General features: G+C 38.7%; 1 protein-coding gene across 1 annotated transcript; it reads left to right on the forward strand.

Moving 5' to 3' along the window:
• Positions 1–2,699: 2,699 nt before the first annotated feature.
• Positions 2,700–24,194, forward strand: LOC107705043 (structural maintenance of chromosomes protein 5-like). Its single transcript, XM_016508156.1, has 23 exons — positions 2,700–2,768; positions 3,002–3,054; positions 3,145–3,187; positions 3,251–3,307; positions 4,041–4,175; positions 4,261–4,401; positions 7,975–8,112; positions 10,947–11,018; positions 11,121–11,376; positions 12,809–12,963; positions 13,052–13,165; positions 14,180–14,274; positions 14,354–14,486; positions 15,388–15,561; positions 15,843–16,012; positions 16,091–16,214; positions 16,292–16,414; positions 18,380–18,508; positions 18,598–18,693; positions 20,943–21,047; positions 21,126–21,245; positions 21,532–21,711; positions 23,823–24,194. The coding sequence occupies exons 1-23, from the start codon at positions 2,700–2,702 to the stop codon at positions 24,192–24,194; spliced, it is 3,054 nt and encodes a 1,017-aa protein (XP_016363642.1).
• The last annotated feature ends 1,004 nt before the right edge of the window (positions 24,195–25,198 follow it).

Below are 25,198 nucleotides of genomic sequence, written 5' to 3' on the forward strand. Positions count from 1 at the left end.
GGTACGAGACTCGAACCCACAACCTTTGGGTTACGAGTCCGACTCTCTAACCATTAGGCCACAACTTCCCCCATACATCTTTACTTGAAAATGAATTTTGTTTGTGTCTTTTAAAATGAACACAAACAAAAAAAAAATAAAACACGACTCAATGAATTCAAGGTGCAATTTTTCATTATGCAAAATGCAGGTTATAAGCGTTTTGGGTTTCTTCTCACAATATTCTTTGCCTCAATATAGCCTCAAGGAGCTTTGCAGAAATAAAAAATATGCAGACTTTTATGTGCGCACTTCGATACCGGTTCCTGAACGATACTTTTTTTCGATACAAATTTTATTAAATCCGTTTTAACAAGATAATTACCTCAAAAAAACTTTTTGGTTTTATTTTTTCAGCTTATTTATGTTTTTACAGACTCAAAGACAAAATGTAACCAACACAATAAATCAATGCAAATAGTTTTAATAAATTTCAAATAGGCCTAGTTTTCAGTTTCCACAACTTTTAGGCTACGTTTACACTAGTGCATTTCGTTTTAAAACACATAGCTTAAACAGAATCATAATTTCTATTAATTTTCCACTGATTTATTGATCACCGCTGTCTGTTTTCTCTTCTGCAATCGCTGTTCTGACTCAGAGGAGCTCATTCGCTGCTCAAAATGCAGGTTATAAGCGTTTTGGGTTTCTTCTCACAATATTCTTTGCCTCAATATAGCCTCAAGGAGCTTTGCAGAAATAAAAAATATGCAGACTTTTATGTGCGCACAAGAAGCCATTAAAGGGATAGTTCACCCAAAAATGAAAATTAGCCCTTGATTTACTCACTCAGGGCATCCTAGGCATATCTGACATTCCTCTTTCAGACGAACACAATCACAGTTATATTTAAAATTGCCCTGGCTCTTCCAAGCTGTATAATGGCAGTGAATGGTGTCCCTGTTTTTGACGCCTAAAAAAGTGCATCCATCCATCATAAAACTACTCCGCACGGCTCCGCATCGTTTCGCTTCAGAAGGCCTTTATTGCCTTCTGAAGCGAAACGATGCGTTAGTGTAAGAAAAATATAGTTCTGTCATGACAACTCTCGGAGGGATTGGCATGGTAATGTACATGACAATGTTAATGTATTTGGTCTTGGCGGAATAGATCTGCTACGCTGCTGCTGCTGCTGCTGCTGCGGCAGAGCAAGTGCCGAGACTTGCTACTGCCAATACATCCACAACATGCTGCTGTGAGCATGTAAGAAATATTGCTGCTGCAAATATAACATACATGAAAAAAAAACCCATTTAGCATACATGAATCACCTCGTAGCAGATCTACACAGGTGGAGCTGGGGAAGGTGGAGGGTTTCTGAAGCAAGCTGCAACTGCTACAGCAAGCAAATGTATAAACTGTTATCTCCAGCTTCCGGTTGCACAAGCAGGCGCGTTCACGACAAGGCGTTCAAGCGTATGACGTAGGTTTAGTGGAAGGCGCAACGTAACTCCGGGGAGAGAGTGACGAACGCGGAACCACAGAGGAGAAAGCAAAACAAAACACCTGTCACGAACTAGTACTACAAAACAAGATTCTGAGTGAAATTTCAAATAGGCCTAGTTTTCAGTTTCCACAACTTTTAGGCTACGTTTACACTAGTGCATTTCGTTTTAAAACACATAGCTTAAACAGAATCATAATTTCTATTAATTTTCCACTGATTTATTGATCACCGCTGTCTGTTTTCTCTTCTGCAATCGCTGTTCTGACTCAGAGGAGCTCATTCGCTGCTCAACTGTCAATCATATTACGCGTTCATAACCCGCCCCGTCTCCTTTGACGAACGTCCATTACACTTCCCTGTTCAGTTCTGTACATAAGAAACCCAGAAAAACATTTCCACGGATGAAACATGAAGCTAATGAACATGCGATTACGACAGTATATGATTTGTATGTGATTTTCATGAGATTCTGCCTATTTTCATAACAATACAGGGTGTTTACATGAGAAATTCTAAGCAGGTGTAGCGCTTAGCTTGATATAAAAGACTACAAATAACATATTTCAGCAACATTATGACCAAAGCCCTCATTAAATCGCAATCGGAAGTTATTACAAACACTTGGTGGTTTAAAGCGAGTTTTGAGTAAAAGCATAGACTAAATCTTATGAATTGTCTTATGTAGCAGCATGATGCTACAGTGTGCATGAATGGTCACGTAACATGCATTTTTGGTCATGTAGTGTGGACAAATCTTTTCTGAAACGCAGTGGAAATGCCAGTATGGACGAGGATCGTTTATTTTAAAATGAAAATGCACTAGTGTAAACGTAGCCTTACATCTATGGGGGTTTGGACGCTTACACGCGTGTGAGTCACGTCTCTGGGCGGAACCGGCGGAACCGGCGTAAACTAGTGTTTTACCTCGATGCCTCACCAGAGCCAATCACCAGCACTTGATTTAGGTGCATCAAGCTGGATGCTTACTGGCTCACTGACGTTGACCAGATTACCCCCTTTAGGTATCGAAATTTGGTACCGAACGACAAGACATTTATCGATACTCGATAGTATCGAGGCAAATCGGTCGGTGCCTAAAAAGTATCGAACACGATACCCAGCTCTAGATTTCGATATAAGGCAAGAGGAGAATGAGTTTTTTGCCCAGCCATATTTGTTTGAACCGGAGTATACCGACCAGGAACTCTGTGAGATGGAGGAGGCTGCAGCGGCGGCGGCACAAACTACAGAATCAGATGTAGTTCACTGGTTTCCCTGTGCTGTAAACAAAACTTGGTTCTCACGAGACTAGACTCTTCTGCCTGGAGTTACGTTGCGCCATCCGCTACGCCTACGTCATACGCTCGGACGCCTTGTCGTGAACGCACCTGCTTGAGCGACCCGAAGCTGGAGATTACAGTTTATACATTTTTAAAAATCTATATTTTTCTTACACAACACTTATTGACATTCTTATGTCAGTAATAAATAAACTAGGTATTTTTCTGTTTGTAGGTTGGTCTGTATGTGAAGCGAGGATGCAGCAAGGGTTCAGTTGAAATTGAGCTGTAAGTATATATTTATACAATGGCCATTTCCAGAAGTCCTTGAAGAGACTTAGAGTTGCTCAGTTCATCACTGCTCGTCTTTGTGTCCAGATACAGAGAGAGTGGCAATCTGATAATCACCAGAGAGATCCAGGTTGAGAACAACCAGTCGACATGGATGCTCAATAAAAAACACGCCAGTCAGAGGGCTGTGTAGGAGGCCGTGAAAGAGCTGCACATTCAGGTCGGGAACCTGTGTCAGTTCCTACCACAGGTGAGCGCTGTTATTATAGTGACAAGTTTATTACTGCACAATATATATATTGTAGGGATGCTCCGATCAGGATTTTTGCAGCCGATACTGAGTACCGATTTCTTGTCATGGTGATCGGCCGAGTTACCTCTTACGGCTCCGACGTGGTTTTGTTCCATCCTCCACGCTGTGACAACTCACAAAAGACTATTTTTAGCCAAGCAGCACAGAGCGCTGCTTCAGAAACGTGCCACGGCTGGTCGGTATAAACACAAGCATTAGAGCGGCCGTGATCAGCTCCGGTTCCCGTGGAGCCGTAACGCGCCGCAGACGTGTGCAGTGAGGCACAGGTCAGCTCTAACGTCACTGAATCTGCTGTTAAAAATGAACCATCTATTCATCATATCATCATGCAAAACATACACGACAAATAGCGAATTTTTCATTGTTTCTCGAAACGTCATAGCATTTCCACACTGGCGATGACATGACTGTGGCGCCAAATCATTTATGTCCCCACATCATGTACGCCGTCATGCGTTGACGTCATCAAATTGCGATCGGTTCGTGAGATCGGCCAAGTGTAGTGAGTACTGATCGAGTCATAAAATGTGATTATCGGCCGATACTGATCTCCGGCCGATCGATCGGAGCAACCCTAATATATTGTCAAACATGTCTGTGAAGTTTTTAAGAACTGCACAAGAGCTGCTTATTTTTTTATGAATAGTTTGTCTTTTATTTGGTGTTGCAGGAGAAGGTTGGTGAGTTTGCTAAGATGAGTAAGATTGAGCTTCTGGAAGCCACTGAGAAGTCTGTCGGCCCGCCAGAAATGTATGAGTTTCACTGCGAGCTCAAGACGTATCGCAGCAAAGAGAGGGAACTGGAGGTGAATGTTTTTCTTGTTTTGAAATCCATTTTAAGGCTGTGATAGGGCTTTGATTTCACTCCATCTTGTTTGTGATGTTTGACAGAATGTGTGTAAGGAGAAAGCCAACTTCCTAGAGAAGGCCAGACAGAGTAATGAGAGGAACAAACTGGATGTGGAGCGCTACTACATGAAGAAGAGACACTTGGACAGGATCCAGATGCTAGAGAAGAAGAAACCCTTGGTGGTGAGTGCAGATCTTACTAGCTTAAACTTCCCAAAAAGTTTAGATCTGCACTCACCACCAAGGGTTTCTTCTTCTCTAGCATCTGGATCCTGTCCAAGTGTCTCTTCTTCATGTAGTAGCGCTCCACATCCAGTTTGTTCCTCTCATTACTCTGTCTGGCCAAAAACAATTTGTTGCATTAGTGCTAAAAAATTCTGATCCCTGAGAGGAATTACTCTTCATTATAAGTAGGGCTGCATGATTAATCGAAATTAAATTGCAATCGCGATTAGGCAGAAGCTGCGTTTGTCATGGGCATCTTGTCAGTGAAGCACGGTTCTGTGATCAGTAGTAAATCTCCATCCAAAAGCCAGAGGGCGCTCTCAGGCGGAAACTCCAAATACACCAGACGCTGACATTGACATGATGGGACACACTAGAACTGAAAACACAGGAACTTTAATACACAGACCAAACAAGGATAATTAAATACACACACCTGAACAGAATGACACAGTCAGCAAAGGGAAATGGTGCCTGAGGAAAACAAAGTCCAAACTGAATGACATGTGACAATAATAAAATATAAAAAAGATTTCAATAAATATAAAAAAAAATAACAGTTTTTGCGTCTGTTCCGTGCACGGCATATTATTTCTTCTGCGCGGTCACACACGTGTGCAGCTTGCGACCACCATGGTTGGATCATGCAGCCAGTCGTATACTACTGACTTTATTGTCAAAACTCACTATTATCAGACACTTTCAGCTGTGAATTAAATTAATCATTGGTGACAAATAACTGGGACACCTGGGAAAAAGGTATGTTTATAGTAGCTATGTTTCCATCCAAAGTTGCAAATTGAACTTGTGTCAAAAAATTTTTTAATTAGTAATAATAATAACAATAGAGATTATTTCAATGCAGTATCAAATAGAAAAATAACAGGATCAGTGATGCAAACTCTAAATATTCTGAGATAAAGCAGCTCTAGCAAGACAATAGTGTTGTTATTCAGCTCCAGTCAGTTCAGTTCAATGACTGTGAAGTTCATTCATTATGAAACAGTAGGGATGCACCGATATGAACATTTTGGCCGATACCTATAACCGATAATTCTTTCTTTTTGAAAGCCGATAACCGATATGTTGGCCGATAAATCTATATCCACATTTTTATATACTTTTTGAGAGCCTGATTACAAAAAAGGTCTCATCATTAAAACCCACATCCCAAACACTTCAACATAAGCAGCCTAGTTTGAACGGTGTACGTTTTAAAAATAATTTTACTCTCCCATTACCAAATTTAGTCATAAAAAAGTCTTACAAATAAATAAAATAATGCATAAATAATGCAAACAAGTCACTGGACATCATTACACGTGTAAAGAATCAAAATGAATGCGCCATAGATCAATAAAACGGAATAGCCTCTGCACGGACAATAATTAAATGATTTTAACTAAACCCAAAGAATTCACAACGTTTTATTATAATAATGTTCTCATTAGAATGTTATATACACGACATTCCCAATCATAGTTATTAATGTTGTGCACTGCTGTTTGAGCTGCGTGCGCTGAGCTAAAGATGATCACCGGTAAACTGAAGCGCTCTTTTAACTTAACCAAACGCATTCTATATGAGATAAATCAGATATACATCAAATAAACACAATAATACAATGTACAATTGCACAAAAGGCTGCAAACGAACAGCGCGCATCTGAAGTGTCTCTGAAGGAAATAATGCATTATTTATCGGCTTTAAGATATCGGCCAAATGTTCTTATCGGGCCGATACCGATAACAGAAAAAAGGAGCATTTATCGGCCGATACCGATATGGTGGCCGATATATCGTGCATCCCTAATAACAATATCGTGCATATTCATTACCGTGATATATCGCATTACCGAATACCGGCACAAGTCTAATCCCTACATGAAATGACAATTCACCTTATCCATTTTGTCAAAGCATGTTATAGATCTTACTGTGAACAATTCATCCAGTCATACGTTTCTTTTATTTTTTTTTTTTTAATTTGACCTCATAATGTTTAATTAAAATGTCAAAACTGGATCTTTCAGTGAAAACAACAGACTTCTTTCTGGTGAAGTAGGCACGAATTCTCCACTCATTTAGTCAGCTTAAACCCTGCCCCTCCATAGTCCACTGCGATCTGCAATCTCAAAATATAATCAACAACCAATGGACAGAACTGACGCCCCACGTTTTTTTTCCTTTTGGATAATCTATTACAATTATGTACATCACAGTACGTAAGAAAAGATGTGTTGTTTTCGTTATATTGTGAATTTAAGATTTGCTTGACTGGTGTATGACCTGAATTTGTTTTTTAGTTTTATTGACCAGTCTTTTGTCTTTCTTTAAACAATGAGATAGGTTTGCCATTGACCTGTCAGTATGTATTCTTGTCTGTACTATTACAATAGTTATTTTCTCTTCTGATGAAGTATGACAAGAGTGACCTGCCCAGACTCACTTGGTTCTGTGGAGCAACAATGGAAACCAAATTAACCCTATTTTTGTGGTTGTTTCAGATATGGAAATGCTGTGTTAATTTCCTGTTGGTCTGAGGGTAGAAACAGGTGTGAAGTAGTGCAAAGTGAAATGGAGAGTGAAGACTTTCTGTTACAATACACTCTGACCCATTCGCACAGTTCACTGTACACTTGACCCTTTCCTTTCTCTGTCTGCTCCTCTGTGTTTTTGGGTAGCTGTAAACACTAAGAGCATGATCCCAGAATAGAAACCATGTTCCTTGGCATAGATGGAAAGAGTTTGAATGGAATAACACGTTACACCCACCATTAGTCACTTCCTTTTTGAATGGAATATTCTGGAACGGTTAGCTGATGCAGACACTTAACACAACTGGAGGAGTTTAATTGGTTTTGTATTGTAACTCGATATGGTGGCCGATATATCGTGCATCCCTATGAAACAGTAATCACTATCACATAAAACATTTGCAAATGAAACCTTTTCCATGTGTTCAAGTGAACAAAATCGTCATAGTATCAATAAAATCATCAAAGTGTCAAGCAAAGTATCAATAATGAAAATGAAAGTTGCTGCAACCAGGGAAGGACATAGTGGATTTTTTTGGACTTGTGCCTCAGGGCATCCAGATGAAATGCAAACACAAAAGCTGTCATGTTATCTTGCATTCGGATGCCTGGCGTTTGGAAAAGCAGTCTTGTCAGACAGTTCTGGGAGGTAATTAAATCATTTTGATGACAGACTTTTGCTCAGGGATTTCAGATTGACTAAAACAACATTTGAGATGATGTTCAATGAGATGGTCTGCTGGTTAGTCCAGTTAGCCAGTCACATGATCTTGTGAGGTAAAATAAGAGTTTTTTGTTGCACATTGAGGAATTTATTCAGTAAATGTGTTTCCGTCGTAGTTCATGCACGTTTTCTTATCTGATAAAAAAATGATCAGACTCAATTGAGCGCATAGGTTTTTTTAATGTGCATTTTAAGATTTGATGTGCATATCGGATGTATTTCAAGACTTTGTTCTCTGTTTCCTATTTTAGGAGTATGAAACAGCACGTAAAGAGCTCGAGGGGGTGAAGAAGGAGAGAGAGGAAATGAAAAGGAAGCTGAAGTCTCTGAAAGAAGCTCAGGAGCCGCTGCTCAGGAAGATCCGCTCAGTGGAGAGTCAGCTGCAGCCCATCGAGCACCAGATGAGTTGGTCAGCACAAATCAAACCTGATTACCAAGAATTAGGGCTAGGTGATATAGCCAAAAAAATTATCACGATATCATTTTTCATATCAGTCGATATCGATCATTACCTTTATTTCTTTCAAGTTTAAAGGCTGATTTTTGCTGCTGAGTGAAAGTTGTAGAAACCAGACGGTTAATTGTGGTTTTAAACTCTTTATGGTCAAAACATGACAAACACTTCAGCTTTTTTAATTCTTTACTCTTTTCCAGTTATTTTTCCTGAGCAAAATAAATATCTGAATAGAAAAATTAATTTCTTAGTTTCTGCATGTTCTAATGAGTGATATTGTTTCAGATCATGAAACAAGTTTGTGTTCCTGACATGTATCTTCAGCACAGATTGCAGTGCAGGCTGCAGTATTAATAATATTAACATTTTTTGGGGTCTCTTGCACATTTGACAGTAGCTTGAGTTGACAGTAGTAGCTTGTAGGGGTGTGCCATATCATACCGTCCACGATAATACCGGTATAATTTTTACAAAAAAATTTCATGTGTCATATTGCGATATCAATGATATAGTGACGCGATGATGTATGGCGGATATACATTCCCTAGCGCGCACAACAACAACACCACAAACCCAATAGGTGTGTTCGGCTTGAAGCTGCGCAGACTGATGTATGACATCAAAGTATGGCGAGAGCGGCTCTAGAGCATTTTCAAGCGCACACTCTTACCTTCAAAAATAGGCGAGGCGCATATCTTTAGCGAAGCATTTGTATGTATTTGCTCTTGAAACGACAAATACATACAAAATTGTCACAATACCTGTCTTTGCGAGTATCCTCGAAAAAAGGGTTGGTTATGTCTTAAGTGAAAGTAAACAGTTGAGAAAGAAATGGAATGTGTATCATTATATTGGATATATATTGGATCTCTTAAAGTGACCGCGCCTAATTTACTAGCTGCTGTCAGTGTCCTTAATGTTAATCCAAGAAATTAAATAGGAGAAAATCACTCACTGCTCTTTACTGAATTACTTTGTAGTTTTAACAATAATTAATCTATATTTAATTTATACAGTGAAGACTATGCAGTGCTATTTACATTTGATTATTCAGTTTCTGTACCTGGACAACTACAAACTTGAAAAAACTTAAACATTGTTTAATTTGTATATTTGTTTGTTTGTGCTATTTACACAATTTCAAACAGGGCCCACCGGTACAACCTGCACCGGAGCCCCGCAAACCCCAGCTACGGCCCTGTACACCGATCGGTCTGCTTCAAGTCGAACACACAGCTGCTGCTGCCTCCTTATGACAATAGATTTACACTTCAAATTAGATAGTCTGTCATCGATGACAGTAGCTCATTGGAAAAGGAGAGTTAGGATGCAGATGTAAATTTATGTTCATTATCAAAGACAGTAACATCTGTAAAAATTGTAACAACCTCGTTTTTATATGGTGAAATGTAATTATTCTGATTTATTGAGTTTTATTAACGTTAAACATTTGTCTTCCATAGTAGTGTACATTTAGATCATGATAACCACCGTTAAAACCACACATATAGCACCTCAATACCATGGTAAAAATATAATCGTATGGTTTCTAGGTATTTGTATTTAAAACAGTAGTCTAAGGGTGCGTTCACACTTGTAGTTCGGTTCGTTTGGTTCATTTGGTCCGGACCAAAAAGGAAAATGATACATTTGGTCCAATATAATCGTATGGTTTCTAGGTATTTGTATTTAAAACAGTAGTCTAAGGGTGCGTTCACACTTGTAGTTCGGTTCGTTTGGTTCATTTGGTCCCGACCAAAAAAGTAAATGATACATTTGGTCCTGGTCCGCTGAGCGTTCACATTGTTATTTTTGACAGCGAACCTAAAGACACCGAACCTAAAGGCATAGTGATACGTTCACAACCTGATTGGTCGGCTTTGTCATTACTTCCTGTTTTTGGTTCGTTTAGAAGTATTTGGTCCGTGTTGCGTTCATATATCATTCGAACTGCACCAGAGTTTGTTTGGAAGCAGACCGAGACCCATCTTTTCAGTTTTCAGCGGTCTCGGTCCGCTTGTTTGGTGCGCACCAGGGTTCGGATGGCAGCGTTGACACTTACTCAAACGAACCGCACTAACAGAGCAATTGCACCAGGGTTCGTTTTAATCGAACCAAACATGACAAGTGTGAACGCAACCTAAATACATTTAGTATAAATGCACAAACTCTATAGCTTAATCACAAAAATACTGTAATTACCTGTATTCCGTTACTCCTTAAATACATTTAATACATGTCTACATTAATAATATAATCAAATTCAATATGAATATCCCACATTTCTGCCAAAATACCATGGTGCAATTGGTGTTACTACAGTAAATCCATTGTAAATGATGGCGATTTGTAGATTGAAAAGCTTCCTGACTATCATTGTGCACAGTGTTTCTGCTGTTTGTCAGCGCTGTTTCATCTGGCTTTAATCTAGGTTAAATCAGTTGTGTTCTTCGCTGAATTGAAGCGCTTCACACTAGATCTCACAGCGCTGTTTAGTGTCGTGTGACTGAGACTCATCAGCGAGTGTACACATCTGTTTCTGCATCTGCTGCCATTTGAACTCTGAGCCGAGCGGATAAACGCTCCGTGTGACACGCTTCAAATGAGTCACGCTGTTTCCTTCCGCTTTTGGCACATAAACATTATATCAAACTCTTGTTATCGTTAGAGGAAAATTATATCGTTATGATGATTATCCCTAGAGTTTTTATCGCCCAGCCCTACCAAGAATCTATTTTATTTCCTTTATTATAGAAAAGTAATGCCCGTGTTTTTTGTCTTCTTTTCAGACTGCTGGTATCAAAGATGCATCACAGAAATGTAAGCAGAAACACGATCAGCTTGAACTGAGGAATAACGAGGTTTGTTCTGAAACCACTTACAGAACATTTAAAGAGAGCGCTTTATAACACTATTAAAGACCATATTATAACTCTGACTGATTGGTGTTCTTCAAATCTTAGGTTGATGACATCAGACAGGACCTAAGTCTGAAGCAGACGGAGGAGGCGGACCGGCAGAAGCGGATCGGACACACGCAGCTCATGATCAAAGACCTGCAGAAGGAGCTTCAGAACATGGGCAGCATGGAGGACGTCACGCCTCAGATCGAGGCTGTTAACGCAGAGCTGAAGAACATCCAGGACGAAAAAGCCAAACTGGAGGGCGAGAGTTTGGACCTGCGCAGAGACAAAGACGAAGCCTCTGGAGAATTACACCGTAATGTTTAAGATGACTTTAGTAGCTGAAAAACATACAAATGCAACCCTCTACGCACACCTTGCCAATATAATCGCCATTGGCTAGTACATTTTTTAGTTTACTCGCCAGACTGATATACTATTTTACACACACACACACATATACAGTGGGTACGGAAAGTATTCAGACCCCCTTAAATTTTTCACTCTTTGTTATATTGCAGCCATTTGCTAAAATCATTTAAGTTAATTTTTTTCCTCATTAATGTACACACAGCACCCCATATTGACAGAAAAACACAGAATCGTTGACATTTTTGCAGATTTATTAAAAAAGAAAAACTGAAATATCACATGGTCCTAAGTATTCAGACCCTTTGCTCAGTATTTAGTAGAAGCACCCTTTTGATCTAATACAGCCATGAGTCTTTTTGGGAAAGATGCAACAAGTTTTTCACACCTGGATTTGGGGATCCTCTGCCATTCCTCCTTGCAGATCCTCTCCAGTTCTGTCAGGTTGGATGGTAAACGTTGGTGGACAGCCATTTTTAGGTCTCTCCAGAGATGCTCAATTGGGTTTAAGTCAGGGCTCTGGCTGGGCCATTCAAGAACAGTCACAGAGTTGAAATGATTTTAGCAAATGGCTGCAATATAACAAAGAGTGAAAAATTTAAGGGGGTCTGAATACTTTCCGTACCCACTGTACATACAGCTTATCTTTGTAAAATGGCACAACTTCTAAATATCTGAAAGTACACTCTTAACATCAGTCAGTCAAGCATTATAATATGATATGATAATTAAGCACTATTTAATGATAGAACTTTAGTGATTAGAACTAAACTAGGTAACCATGTATGAATGCATATTTGTTATTTTAGCTGAACTTAGGACTGGTGGTGATGCTTAAGATATTGTTGGTCATTCAGGTTTTCTGTAAACAAAAAGATAATAGTAATAGATATCAGTAATTATTATCAAAAGATAATACTACTACAAATTCTACTACTGTACTAACAATATACAGCGCACTAAGGATTGATGAGCTGCTGGGCTCATGAATATTAATCACGTTGTCAGCGTTCGCCAGAACTGATTTGCTGAAATCAAAACAGGGACGGTAATAGATGAGCGCCAGCCAATGAGATTGCCGTTTGTGCATTAGCTCCGCCCACTGAAGTGAAAATATATCTATGCTAAACTTATACTTGCCCTCCAACTCTCACACTGGCGAGTAAAATCTAAGAATTGATTAGCCAATGGCTAATGATAGACACTTAGTTGCCCAGAGTGAAGATTTAGTCGCATACACGAGTGATTTACTCACAATGTAGAGGGTTGAAATGTGTTGTATATTATTATTTTTTCTGTTATGGAGAAATCACTCAATTTTAGCATATTAGTAATTCGTCATGCTACTGATTTTTAGTTTGTTGGTTGTTTTTTTGAAGGTTTGCAGAATCGTCTGAGGAGTCTGGAGGACATGATGAAGATGAAAGAGGATAAACTGCGCGTCCGTTTCCGTGACACCTACACCGCCCTCAATTGGCTGAGGAATAACCGTGATCGTTTCAAAGGCAACGTCTATGATCCCATGATGCTGGTGGTGAGAGCACAGCTGCTAATTCAGGTGCTGTTTCTTGGAGATGGGTGTTCAAGCAGATCGGTTTGATCTTTTCTCCTTTTGTTGCCAGATTAATGTCCGTGATGCTCGGCACGCAAAATACGTTGAGAGTCAAATTCCTGCCAACGACTTGAGAGCCTTTGTCTTTCAGAGACAGGAGGACATGGAGAAGTTCATGACAGAGGTGAGAAGCTCAGTGTGTAGTACTTAGAAAGAAGCTGATACAATAAAAAAAATCATTTTGATTATTGATTGTTCACCTTAGGAGGTCCAACTAAATATTATATGAACAATTTTCAGTTCATTTATTATGAAGTTGGTAATGATTGAAATCCTGTTACCAAAATGTGTCATGTAGTGTTGTCAAAAACCCGGTACTTCGGTACCAAGTCGGTACTAAAAAAATGAAAGCGTTATGGTACCAGGTTTTTTTAAGTACCTGGTTCTTGATGCGCTATCCGAAAGGTGGCGACATCAAAACGAGGAAACGCATCAAACTAACAAAACACTTTAAAGACAGACACCCAGATCAAATGAAAGAGTTCAAGCAGGTAAGTTTCATTTCAGCCATTACCGGGGAAACCTCTATCTCTCCCGTTCTACAAGCGCCTCCTGCTGGCAGAGAATGAATTTGCATAGATATGCCGCCACAAATAGAGTGCAAGTCTGGGGAAAACACCGCTTCTGTTATGAATATTATTAAATATTTTAATTTGAATGTCGGATTGAAATGAACGCTGTTATTAGAGTAGTTAATCGTTAGCATAAGCGAGGCTAATGCTAATATAATGAGCATATGAATGAAGTTTCTTTATGAACTATTTAATGCTTGTTATTCTTGGCTGAATAACTCTAGGTTTTCAAAAGCCCTTAAATTAAATATGTACACAGTTTGGATTAAATATAGTCACATTTTTTAATTAGCATGTTTTTGTGTTTTGCTTTGGTACCGAAATTGGTACCGAGAACCGTGGATTTTCACTGGTATTGGTACCGAATACTGAAATTTTGGTACCGTGACAACACTAGTGTCATGTGTAGATGTAGTTTAAAGCCTTCATTTGTGATTCTTATGTGTTATATAATTTGTGTTATTTTCTAACAATAAAAAATATATATATAATGCAATAAAATAATAGAATAATAAACATTTATAATAGAGAGTAAGTAAAATCAGTCAAATGTGCGGTTTTCTCAGGTGCGAGACACACAGAGGCTGCGCGTTAACAGCGTCATCGCTCCAGCAGAGTCCTGCTCTAAACGACCTCCATCACGACCCCTGGAGACTCTGAAGTAACACCCTCTACTTGACCACTACCAAAGACGTCTTATTCAGTACATTTATTACATTGTTTTTTTTTCTTTGTGTCAGGCGTTATGGCTTCTTCTCGTATTTGCGTGAGCTGTTCGATGCTCCTGAGGAGGTCATGAGTTACTTGTGCCATCAGTACAGAGTCAATGATGTGCCTGCAGGAACAGAGAAGACCAAGAGCATGATCGAGATGGTAGGTCCTCCATCATTCAGTTGCCCCAAATCTTAATACACATGTAGTTTTGTGCGTATGAATGTAGTAAGTGACCTAGCTGACAAAGGTTATTATCAGGACAAACTCTTAAGGACTAGTTTTGTAAGATGGACCCAGAAAAACTTTTACAATTTCTTTCAAAAGTAAATTTAAAGTATCTTTTTAATAGAAATGTATGTGTGATACTTTGTTTTATAATTGTTTTTATTAATTTGTTTATGTTTATTGTGTGTGTATTTTGTGTTCTATATTTTTAATGTATAATCTTTGCCATGAAACAGCCTGCGAAGCTGATGTGGCAATAAACTTAAACTGTTAAGTGACCTAGCTGCTCATTATCAACTTGTAAATATGCTTCTGTAGCCTATTATTGTAACAGAACATGACACTATCAGCACCAAGGTCATTGGTTTGATTCCCAGAGATAACATGAATTAAAAAAAAAAAAGTATAGCTTGCATGCAATGTAAAATTCACTTTGGATCTGTCAAATCTGTCAAATGCATAAATTTCAATGTAAACAAATTATTCAAATCAGCAATTTTGGTTCGAATTCTCAGTTCAAATCACGGTCTGGGGCCCCTAGATTGGACAGAAAGGGCAGGTGACTAAAGGGGCAGGGACTCACCACCATTTATGATAATACATTTGTATTAAATTACAGAATTTCTGGAAAAAAAAAAACTTTTTTAGGGCCATGTTATTGTTAAAGTTATTAGGTTTTATGAATTCACTTGATTAGACATGCCTTTGTTTGTTATTGAAATTAAATTCCATTAAAATGGGAAACACAGAATTTGTAAAAAGCAATTATGCTGAATTTGGTAAAAGCTGAATTCATAGGGCCCTACAATCTGTAACTTATGTTTTTCTGTGGCAGGTGATCAGAGAGCTTCAGTTGAGGGTGATCTACACAGCGGAGGAGAAGTACAACGTGAAGAAGTCCAACTACTCTAATAGCGTGGTGTCCAGTAACTCGGCCCTGCGACCCTCGCAGTTCCTCACTACGACCATAGATGCAGACGAGAGACACCAGCTGGAGGAGCAGCTGAGGGTGAGACACACTGTCTACACTGCTTTAGGATTTAAATGTTGGGGCACATTGGTATGTATTCATTTATTTGATTAAGTAGATTAAATGTTGGTGTTTGTTAAATCAGTCATTAGGAAAGAAATCACCCTTCAAACCATTTGAGAGCCTGCTTTTTGTAAGCATTTTAAGCTATATGTCACAGCTCTCCACTTTTTTTTACTCTGGTACAGCTGTAAATAATAAATGGAAAGGAGATCAACTGAATAAGTGTAATGACCTCAGATTTGATGTTTTGCTCACAGGCAGCAGAGAGGAAGGTGCAGAGATGTGATCAACGGATGGCAACCGTTCGTGAGCAACTAACTAAACTGGACCGCCATGATAATGAGCTGCGTGCTAAGAAGAAGAAACTGTCTGAGCTGAAAGGCAAGAAGAGACAGCTGGAGCAGAAAATCAGCACAAAACAGGACAGGTACCTTCCTCCTAAAACCAGCTGTGTGCAGCTTTGTTTTAAATCCGCTATCTTTTATATCTTTTTCTCTCTGTGCAGTTTGCGGCAGATGGAGCAGAACGAGATCAACTTGCAGGCAATTGAAGAGGAAACGAATACCAAGATCGCGGCTGTAAACAACAAGAAAGTGGCCATAATGGAGGAGTATCTGAGTCACATGCAGGTGTGTAAGTGCTCTACGGAGGTTGATTTCTACCTTCAGCTGTTCTGTGTCTTATGGCTTCATATGTGTGTTTGTAGATGAAGGCCAGAATGAGTATGGAGAAGGTGTACTTGGCTCTCCAGAGCGCAGGTCTCTCTGCTGAGAAAACCAAGCTGGAGACGGACTGCAGGGACAGTTTAGCTGAACTCAAGCAAGCAGAGGTAAGAGAATCTGTCACATTAGCAATGCATTTTACTGACATATTTTCTAGCCAAGTGGGATAGTCAGCAAATAAATGAGGGTCTTTTTATAAACCCATGTCTGTTGTTTTTCTTATATAAATTATAATGTAATACTGCAATAATACAATTACACTACGGGTTAGTAACATTTATTTTTCAGAAAGGAATGCTTTTATTCAGCAAGGACACATTAAATTGATCAAAAGTAAAAGCATGTGTAATGTAGGGCTGTCGCGATTTGTCGATTTTATTTGACTATTCAATTTAAAAAAATCCTCGACTTCATTTTGCTGCGTCGACTAACCGGCAAAATACCGGAAGTGGCGCATTTCACGGACGAGAATCCATAAAACACATTAAGGCTGTTTCCCAAGGCTGCATGATATATTAAACCCATTTAAAAATCATAATTAAGCATAATTGTGAATTCACAAACGCTACGATTTAATGAAATAATTATATGCGATGCAGTTCTAATACAGTATATGCGCTTTAATTATTTACATGCGTGTAGGTTAAGTGCGTGCGTCACACAGCGGCTCCGTTCACAGTAGTTCCTCAGGAACTGTTATCATTTACATGTGTGGAGCGTCTCAAGCTCCATCTCTGCATGTTGTTGTGAGTTTGGGTTTATTATAACGTTCATCTGGGAACGCAACGTGCGCCATTTCATCAGATTTGTAAGGTAAATCATTTATAAATCCACGCAAACACAGGAGAATACTTCATCTCGCGGTTTCAAAATAAAAGCTCAAACCCTCACTCTGAGTTTACACTGACATCTGAGTTTTGATGTCCACATATTCTTTTAATTACAGTGGCTATAGCATTTCTGTCCGAAAGAAATGACCAAATATCAAAGATTAAGTAGACATTTGAATGAAATGGTGCTTGGTCAATATTAGATGTGTAAAAACAATAATCAGGCCGTTGGCGCCCCCTGCAGGCCTTTGTTGTAATGCGTAATGTACATTAGCTCTATATTATAATTTTATTAGTAGTAGACTAGAACACGTGGATATGTCATTCTTACACTATAATACTGAACTTTGATTTCAGTGATTTGGACTATGAGATGGACACTTGCTTCTTGCACTCTATGTTACGCTTTACTTTTGCTTTAAAAAAAGGATTTAATAGAAATTTGGATTTCATTTGGTTTAATAAAATATAGTTTAATAAAATATTCTTAAGTAAAATTGTTGATTTTTTGTGGGAAATTAATCGTTTAGATTAATTGATTAATCGATAAATTAGTCGATAGATTAATCGAAATAAAAATAGTCGTTAGTGGCAGCCCTAGTGTAATGTTAGAAAAATATTTCTATTTTAAATAAATGCAGTTCTTTTGAACGCTCTATTCATCAAAGAATCCTGAAAAAAACTATCACAGTTTCCACAAAGAATATGAAGCAGCACAACGTTTTTAACATTGATAATAAGAAGAAATGTGTCTTGAGCATCAGATCAGCATATTAGAATGATTTCTGAAGATCATGTGACACTGAAGACTGGAGGAATGATGCTGAAAATTCAGCTTTGATCACAGGAATAAATTACATTTAAAAACAGACAACCATTATTTTAAATCATAATAATATTTTAGAATATTACTGTTTTAATTATAATTTTTTATCAAATAAGTGCCATCTTGGTGAACAAAAGACACTTTAACAACATTAAAAAATCTTACCAACCCCAAACTTTTGAATGATGGCATGTAAAAAAAAAAAAGTAATCTATTTTCTAATATTCTTTATTTAAAAGTTGACTTGATTAAATTTGTCGTAACAGTCTTATTATTCAGATTGACAACTTGAATATTCCAGGTTAACAGTATATTTTAACAAGAGCATGCCCTCATTTCTCTCCTTAATTAAAATGTTCTCATTCACTGATGAATCGCACACAGTAAGACACACATGTGTCTGTGTGCTCGTACAGGGGGTGTACACCAAGTTGGACCAGATAAAGACCAATCTGTTGGCCAAGTGTAAGACCCTGATGAGTAGGGCCAGTGCGATCTGTAAAATGAGCCCCGGGGAGACAGCCGTCCCAGATGAACTACACGCAGTGAGCTCCATCTGCCTCAGACACCCCTCATCTTTCATTCAGTGTGTAATTCCTTATTTTACAACATTGTGTGTGTCGTTTCCTTTCAGGCCTTCGGCCAGTTGCCCAATACACTGGATGAGATTGATGCCATGTTGAATGAGGAGAAGACCAGAGCCGAGTGCTTCACCGGCCTCAGTGATGCTGTGAGACAAACGCATCAGCTCATCCATGCTTAACCTGACCTCTGCCTTTATAATGCTACTAGTTAATCCTTACTTCATGCTGAAAGCTCACATCAAGAAGAGCTGGTGAATGTGGGCATCTCTATAGCCCAAAGTATACTTCAGTGTTTTACACCTGCGCTAGTGTATAAGTACAGTCAACTGAGTAGTGCAAAACAAATTCAGTGCACATGTGCGACCTGCACATACAAAGTACACGTGGTTACAAAAATTGGATAATGTGCGTACAGTACACACATACTATTCTGGTGACAAAATTTGCGTCACGCTTACTGTATGTGGACTCTCACGTACATGTAAAAACGGAAGTATACTTTGGCCTTAAAGGCACAATATGTAGTTTTCGCTGCTAGAGGGCGTGTATTCAAAACAAACAAAGAAACAAAGGCGTAGTTTGATGACGTCGTGACTGAGTGTGGAATCATGGGAGTTGTCGTCTTCATCTCCACAACCGAAGCAATCCGACGGGACTCGGGCAGAAATCATGATCATGGATGAGCTAATGATTTATTAACGTAGTAGAATGAAGCAGAGTGAGGCTGAAAGCCGTCGAAGCGAAACGAGGCCGCTGAACGAGCGCGACACGCGGCTCGAAAGCAGCGGAGCTTTTATTATGCCACAGTCGACCGCTTCCACTCCTTCCGGTCGTGAGTATGTGGGGTAAAGCAGCGCTGTTTTATCATACTAGATACATTTGAAAGTTCTGTTATAATGCTACTCTGTGCGGCCGTCACCTGTCTATTAAAATGCACAACATATTAAAGCGTCTTCGGTGTTTCCATGTTTTCTACAAAACAAAACCGGAAATCGAGGAGTTATGACGTCATTGGCAGGCGACACAGTGACACTATGGACACGGTCCGTGTCACTAGTTAAAATTGCTTATTTCTCTGGAACATTCTTCGAAACATTTGGGATAATGTAAGTACACAAGTCAGCAAAATATATAACACTGTTCTAGTGGTTTTTGGATATTTTAATAAAAAAATCTTACATATTGTGCCTTTTAATCATCTGAACTCAGTTGTATTCATAAATATATTCTCCCCTTAATAGCTTCACTGTATTTTGCGCTTCATCTTAGCTGCTTGTTGCTTTTTTTTACTTTAGCCAAGCTTTTTTAAGTAGCTTTTCTATAATTAATTTGCTTGACACTATGGACACGGTCCGTGTCACTAGTTAAAATTGCTTATTTCTCTGGATTTAAACATTCTTCGAAACATTTGGGATAATGTAAGTACAGCAAAATATATAACACTGTTCTAGTGGTTTTTGGATATTGTGCCTTTAACTGTAACATAGATGCCAATATTAGCTCCAGAGTTCATTTTTAGTTGAGCATGATAAACAATTTGCTTCAGTATTTAACCATTTTGAGATTGCAAATTACCAGAATGTCAGTTTGAAATTTGACTCACAGCCTAGTTTAGTAGAAAATAGTAGCAATTAAACTAGTTAAGAGGACCACACTTACAGGAATTGATCTCCCAAACATTTAAGTCGTCATCATTTACTCACCCTCATGTTGTTCCAAACCAGTTTCTTTCTTCTGTTGAACTCAAAAGAAGATATTTTGAAGAGTGTTGGTAAGCAAACAGCTGACGGTAGCCATTGACTTCATAGTATTTTTTTTCCATTCTATGGAAATCAATGGCGACCAGTAACTGTTTGGTCACCAACACTCTTTAAAATCTTCTTTTGTGCTCAGCAGAAAAGACAAACTTGTATAGGTTTGGAACAACATGAGGGTGATTTAAATGATGACAGAATTACAATTTTTGGGTGAACTATCTCTTTAAGTTACGGTAACTTGATTCAGCTGATAAAAGCTGCAGTGGTTATTGTGTGTTATGGAAATTGATTCTGTTCACTGACACTAGTTGATACTTCGTTCGATTTATTCATCCAAAATATAATTGTACATTTTATCCATTTGTCAAATTCTGAGATATTCCGCATCATACAGTATCCTTTTTTATGATTGGATTCTGTGATCCCATTTGTTTTTTCTGCATCGTGGAAATCGTAAGTTAAACTGTATTAGACTATTATTACAGTCATTGGCATATTATATCAGCCACAACATTCTCTAGTTGTCCAGTTTCTCATTCTGAATGTCGTCGCAGTGTGACGCAGTTAGCAGCACAACTGTGGGGTTGAGCTCAGTGTACAGTCAGTTCCTGTTTCATGTGCTGTGGTTTTACTGTCAGGTGGTGGAGGAATATAACAGACGTGAGCTGGAGATTAAGAACATGGAGAAGGAGCTGGACGACAAGACCAACGCTCTGAGAACCAACAGACAAAACATTGCTGAGGTGCGTCTGACAAAGCACAACCCCCGTCACACCAACACCATCATACAAACCGCTAAGCAGTGTGACCGTGTGTGTTAGGCTAAAGAGCGCTGGCTGAATCCTCTGAAGCAGCTGGTGGATCAAATCAACGAGCGCTTCAGTGATTTCTTTCGCTCCATGCAGTGCGCTGGAGAGGTGGATCTGCACTCGGAGAACGAGGTGAGGACACGTTCATACACTCTCATAACATCGTGTCAGGCTGCCCCGTTCTCTCATGTTCAGTTTTATCCAGCTGACAGCGAAGGACGTTTGGTGGCTTTTTGGTGCTGTATGAGAGAAGAGGTTTTGTTGTTGTCCTGGGTTCAGTTAATGCTGAATCTCAGTTCGTTTTATTGGTGTAAAAGCCACATTCTCATCTTGTACTGCAAAACAACGTCTGCAAACACTGTTTAAAGCAGCATAAGCCAGACTCCAGCAAACGCAGTGTTGTGTAAATGGGTTTCAGGAGGAGTATGATAAGTACAGCATCCGTATCCGGGTGAAGTTTCTCAGCAGCACACAGCTGCATGAGCTGACGCCTCACCATCAGAGCGGCGGAGAGCGCAGCGTGTCCACCATGCTGTACCTCATGGCCCTGCAGGAGCTGAACCGCTGCCCCTTCAGAGTGGTGGACGAGATCAACCAAGTGAAGACTCACAGACACGGGACACATTCAGACACACATGCACAATCACTGAGTTCACTTTATTCCACAGCTTACCAGATCGGTTCCAGACAAAATGCTGGTCTTTCTTATAGATGCTTAAATTCCTAGCTGTATTAGAGCAATAATGATTTACATGAACCACATCTCAGTCAGTGGTGTTATTGTTCACTAAAACTAAAACCATAAAAAAAATGCTAATTGTTAATGAAAAAAATATTAAAAGGAACTCATACTTATTTTACTTTAGCTAGTATTTCTCATTTTCGTTTAGTTTAACTTGATGTACTAAAATAACTAAAACTGAAATAAAATAAAATATAATAAAATAATAAAAACTATATAGACACAACATAATAACGTGACATGTGGCCAAGTATGGTGACCCATACTTGGAATTAGTGCTCTGCATTTATCCATCCAAAGTGCACACACACAGCAGTGAACACACACACACCGTGAACACACACCCGGAGCAGTGGGCAGCCATTTATGCTGCGGCGCCCGGGGAGCAGTTGGGGGTTCGGTGCCTTGCTCAAGGGCACCTCAGTCGTGGTATTGAAGGTGGGAGAGAGTGCTGTACATGCCGGACCTGAGACCCGAACCCGCAACCTTTGGGTTCCGAGTCCAACTCTCTAATCATTAGGCCACGACTTCCCCTGACTAAATAACTAAATAATGACTAAATCTTAGAAATTAAAATGAAAAAAACAAAACGAATTAAATCTAATCATAAGAACTATAGTAGTGTCTCAGTGATACTAAGATAACACTGGTCTAACACAGTCGGTCCAGTTATTTTTACATAAAACTAAACTAAAAAAGCCCTAAAATTACTAAAATGAATAAAAATTAGACTAAAATTTTTTTTTTTTTAAATGTCAAACACATAACTAAAATTTAATTCAAATTCAAATGAAAACAGAACTTAAAAAAACTAATTGAACTGTTATTAAATTCTAGGCTAGTATAGTCAAAATACTAAAATAATTCTGGTTTTAGTTACTGGTCAGCTGATGTGGGGTTTTTAATGGCTGCTGATGATGATTGTAATGAATGTAATGTCACACATTTTAATTAAAAGATAGAAAAAACATGCACAGCAGTGCCACATTATATTATGTTTACTAAATATTTCATAATTTATTTGGAAATCAGTTTGGGAGAAAAAGAAAGAACTTTAAATAAATTTTAAATCTGTAAAAAAAAAAAAAAACGTAACATTTATACTTCAGCAACTTCTCACGCTGTTCTGTAATCCTATTTGTCTTTTCCACAAATAAAGAAATAACATACCAATAAATATTTATTAATTTATTACTAATTAATATTTAAATGTATTTATTTATATTTGTTGTGCGTGTCCATCGACAGCCGAAATCACCTGATCGCTGTTGAATATTGTCGTCACATGCAGTCAAAGTCACACAGCATTCATAAATCACACTGTGTTTTTATTTGATAGCTGGGCTTGTGGAATTAAATCATTAACCGCATATAAACATTATGCAGACTGTTTTATGTCAGTAGATTATGCTTTATCATGCCTCGAGTTTTCAGAAATAGCGTAGTGTTAGTTCTGGCAGGTCACGTTAGTCAAGCTCGCATCAGCTGATCCCCATCAACCTATGGGAATACGACACCTATCTAAGCATTCATATATAAGGTCCCTCAGTATTATCAGCAGTTTTCGCATTGCTCAATAGCTAATTACCCTCCTCCATCCCCAGCTCCTCCTCTGTCAGTCAGGATTCAGCCTTCTGATTCTCCTTTGAATCAGACTAATTCTAAAATGTGTACATAACATTATTGAACTTTAACGATATCTGCAATACATTTATGTTGGTTCTGTTCTGTTTACCCTGGGGGGTTATCGCTGCTCTCCCTGCTCTCATCCATGCTAGGCTGCATGGATGCACAGGGAGTTATTGCCCAGAACAGAACCATACCGCCAATCCAAACTGTATGCTAATTGTCAATCATCTTTGCATCGAGTTAGTTGTGTAATAGTCTGTACATTCCTGAGGTGAAGTGTGTTGGCATGTTGTGCGTGTGTGTCGTTTGATTGATGTGTGTTGTGTTGTGTTGTTCAGGGCATGGATCCTGTCAATGAGAGACGAGTGTTTGACATTGTTGTGAGGACGGCGTGTGGTGTGAACACGTCTCAGTATTTCTTCATCACACCTAAGGTAGGTTTGCTGACTGATGTGTGTGTGACGTGTTCAGTGATATTACAGCATCATCGAGTGTGTGTGTGTGTGTGTGTGTGTGTGTCTGTGTGCACAACGGACCCTACATGCTTCCACCGAACAAATGGAGCGAGAAAGCCTTCATCCGACGCGCCAAACGCGGACACAACTGCTGAAGAAACTCAACTACATGTTGAGCTGTTCAGAGTAGCTCAAGTTCTAGTTGGATTACCAGTTCAGATGCTGTTAAGTGCCTTCATGTCAAATATGCATTAAAAAAATGTTACGAGTTCTGAAGAAACGTTTTTGTTTAATAAATTCATAAATGTAACGGCTGTTTCCTTAAAACCAAGTCTAGTGTTTATTCTCACTAAAGGAGGCATCTCTATTATTATTATTATTGCTCACACATAGGGTCAGAAATGTAACATGAGAACAGTTTTACACAGTAACATCCAGTGATGCAAACTACTCAGGTTTTTTTGGTCAAATTTCACCATTTTGATTTAATAATATAGGCTTTCATTCACGTGATTCATGCAATTCATAATTGAATGTGACCAGACAAGAAGCATTTTTCCATTTTGTGTTTTCAACACAGGTATACAAATAAGATTGAATGTATGGCTATTTTAAAATATAAATATTTAATAATATAAATAATTTTTTTGTTGATATCACTGCACTTGTTTGTTTGGCTGTCAGTATGTTGGATTTTTGAGCCTTTATGCAGGTGACATGAACTCTTGACTTTGAGACATTGAATCATTGACTCAACTGATTTGTTCAAAAACACTGATTCATTTAGGAAGGAAACATATTTGCAGTGCTGGTATTACATTTGTAAGCGTCAGTACAGCGCTGCCTTGAAAGCATTGTAGTTAGTAATGGTGAAACGAGGCTTTGTGAAGAGTCGAGGCTTTCCTTTCTATTCTATAAAGAGTTAATTACTTGAAGATTGTACAATTAAAAAAATAAATAAATAAAAAAGCGCCTACCAAACTATGGTACAAACTATCATTACAGCCGCTGGTTTCACATCTGGCTCTGAAGCTAATTGCAACGTTAAATGATTAAAGGGGTCATATGATGCGATTTCAATTTTTCCTTTCTCTTTGGAGTGTTACAAGCTCTTGGTGCATAAAGAAGATCTGTAAAGTTGCAAAGACTAAAGTCTCAAATCCAAAGAGATATTCTTTATAAAAGTTAAGACTTGTCCACGCCCTCCTAAAATGGCTCGTTCTAACACGCCCCCACATGTCTACGTCACGATGTGGGAA

Source organism: Sinocyclocheilus anshuiensis, unplaced genomic scaffold (assembly GCF_001515605.1).
Source record: "Sinocyclocheilus anshuiensis isolate Anshui unplaced genomic scaffold, SAMN03320099.WGS_v1.1 scaffold95, whole genome shotgun sequence".
In the NCBI taxonomy this organism is placed as follows: Eukaryota; Metazoa; Chordata; class Actinopteri; order Cypriniformes; family Cyprinidae; genus Sinocyclocheilus; species Sinocyclocheilus anshuiensis.

Coding starts and splice junctions, on each gene's coding strand:
- LOC107705043 (XM_016508156.1), top strand. CDS start 2,700: ATGGAGGAGGCTGCAGCGGCGGCGGCACAAACTACAGAATCAGATGTA. Junction 11,377..12,808: donor AGCCTCTGGAGAATTACACC/GTAATGTTTAAG, acceptor GTTTTTTTGAAG/GTTTGCAGAATCGTCTGAGG. Junction 14,275..14,353: donor CGACCCCTGGAGACTCTGAA/GTAACACCCTCT, acceptor TCTTTGTGTCAG/GCGTTATGGCTTCTTCTCGT.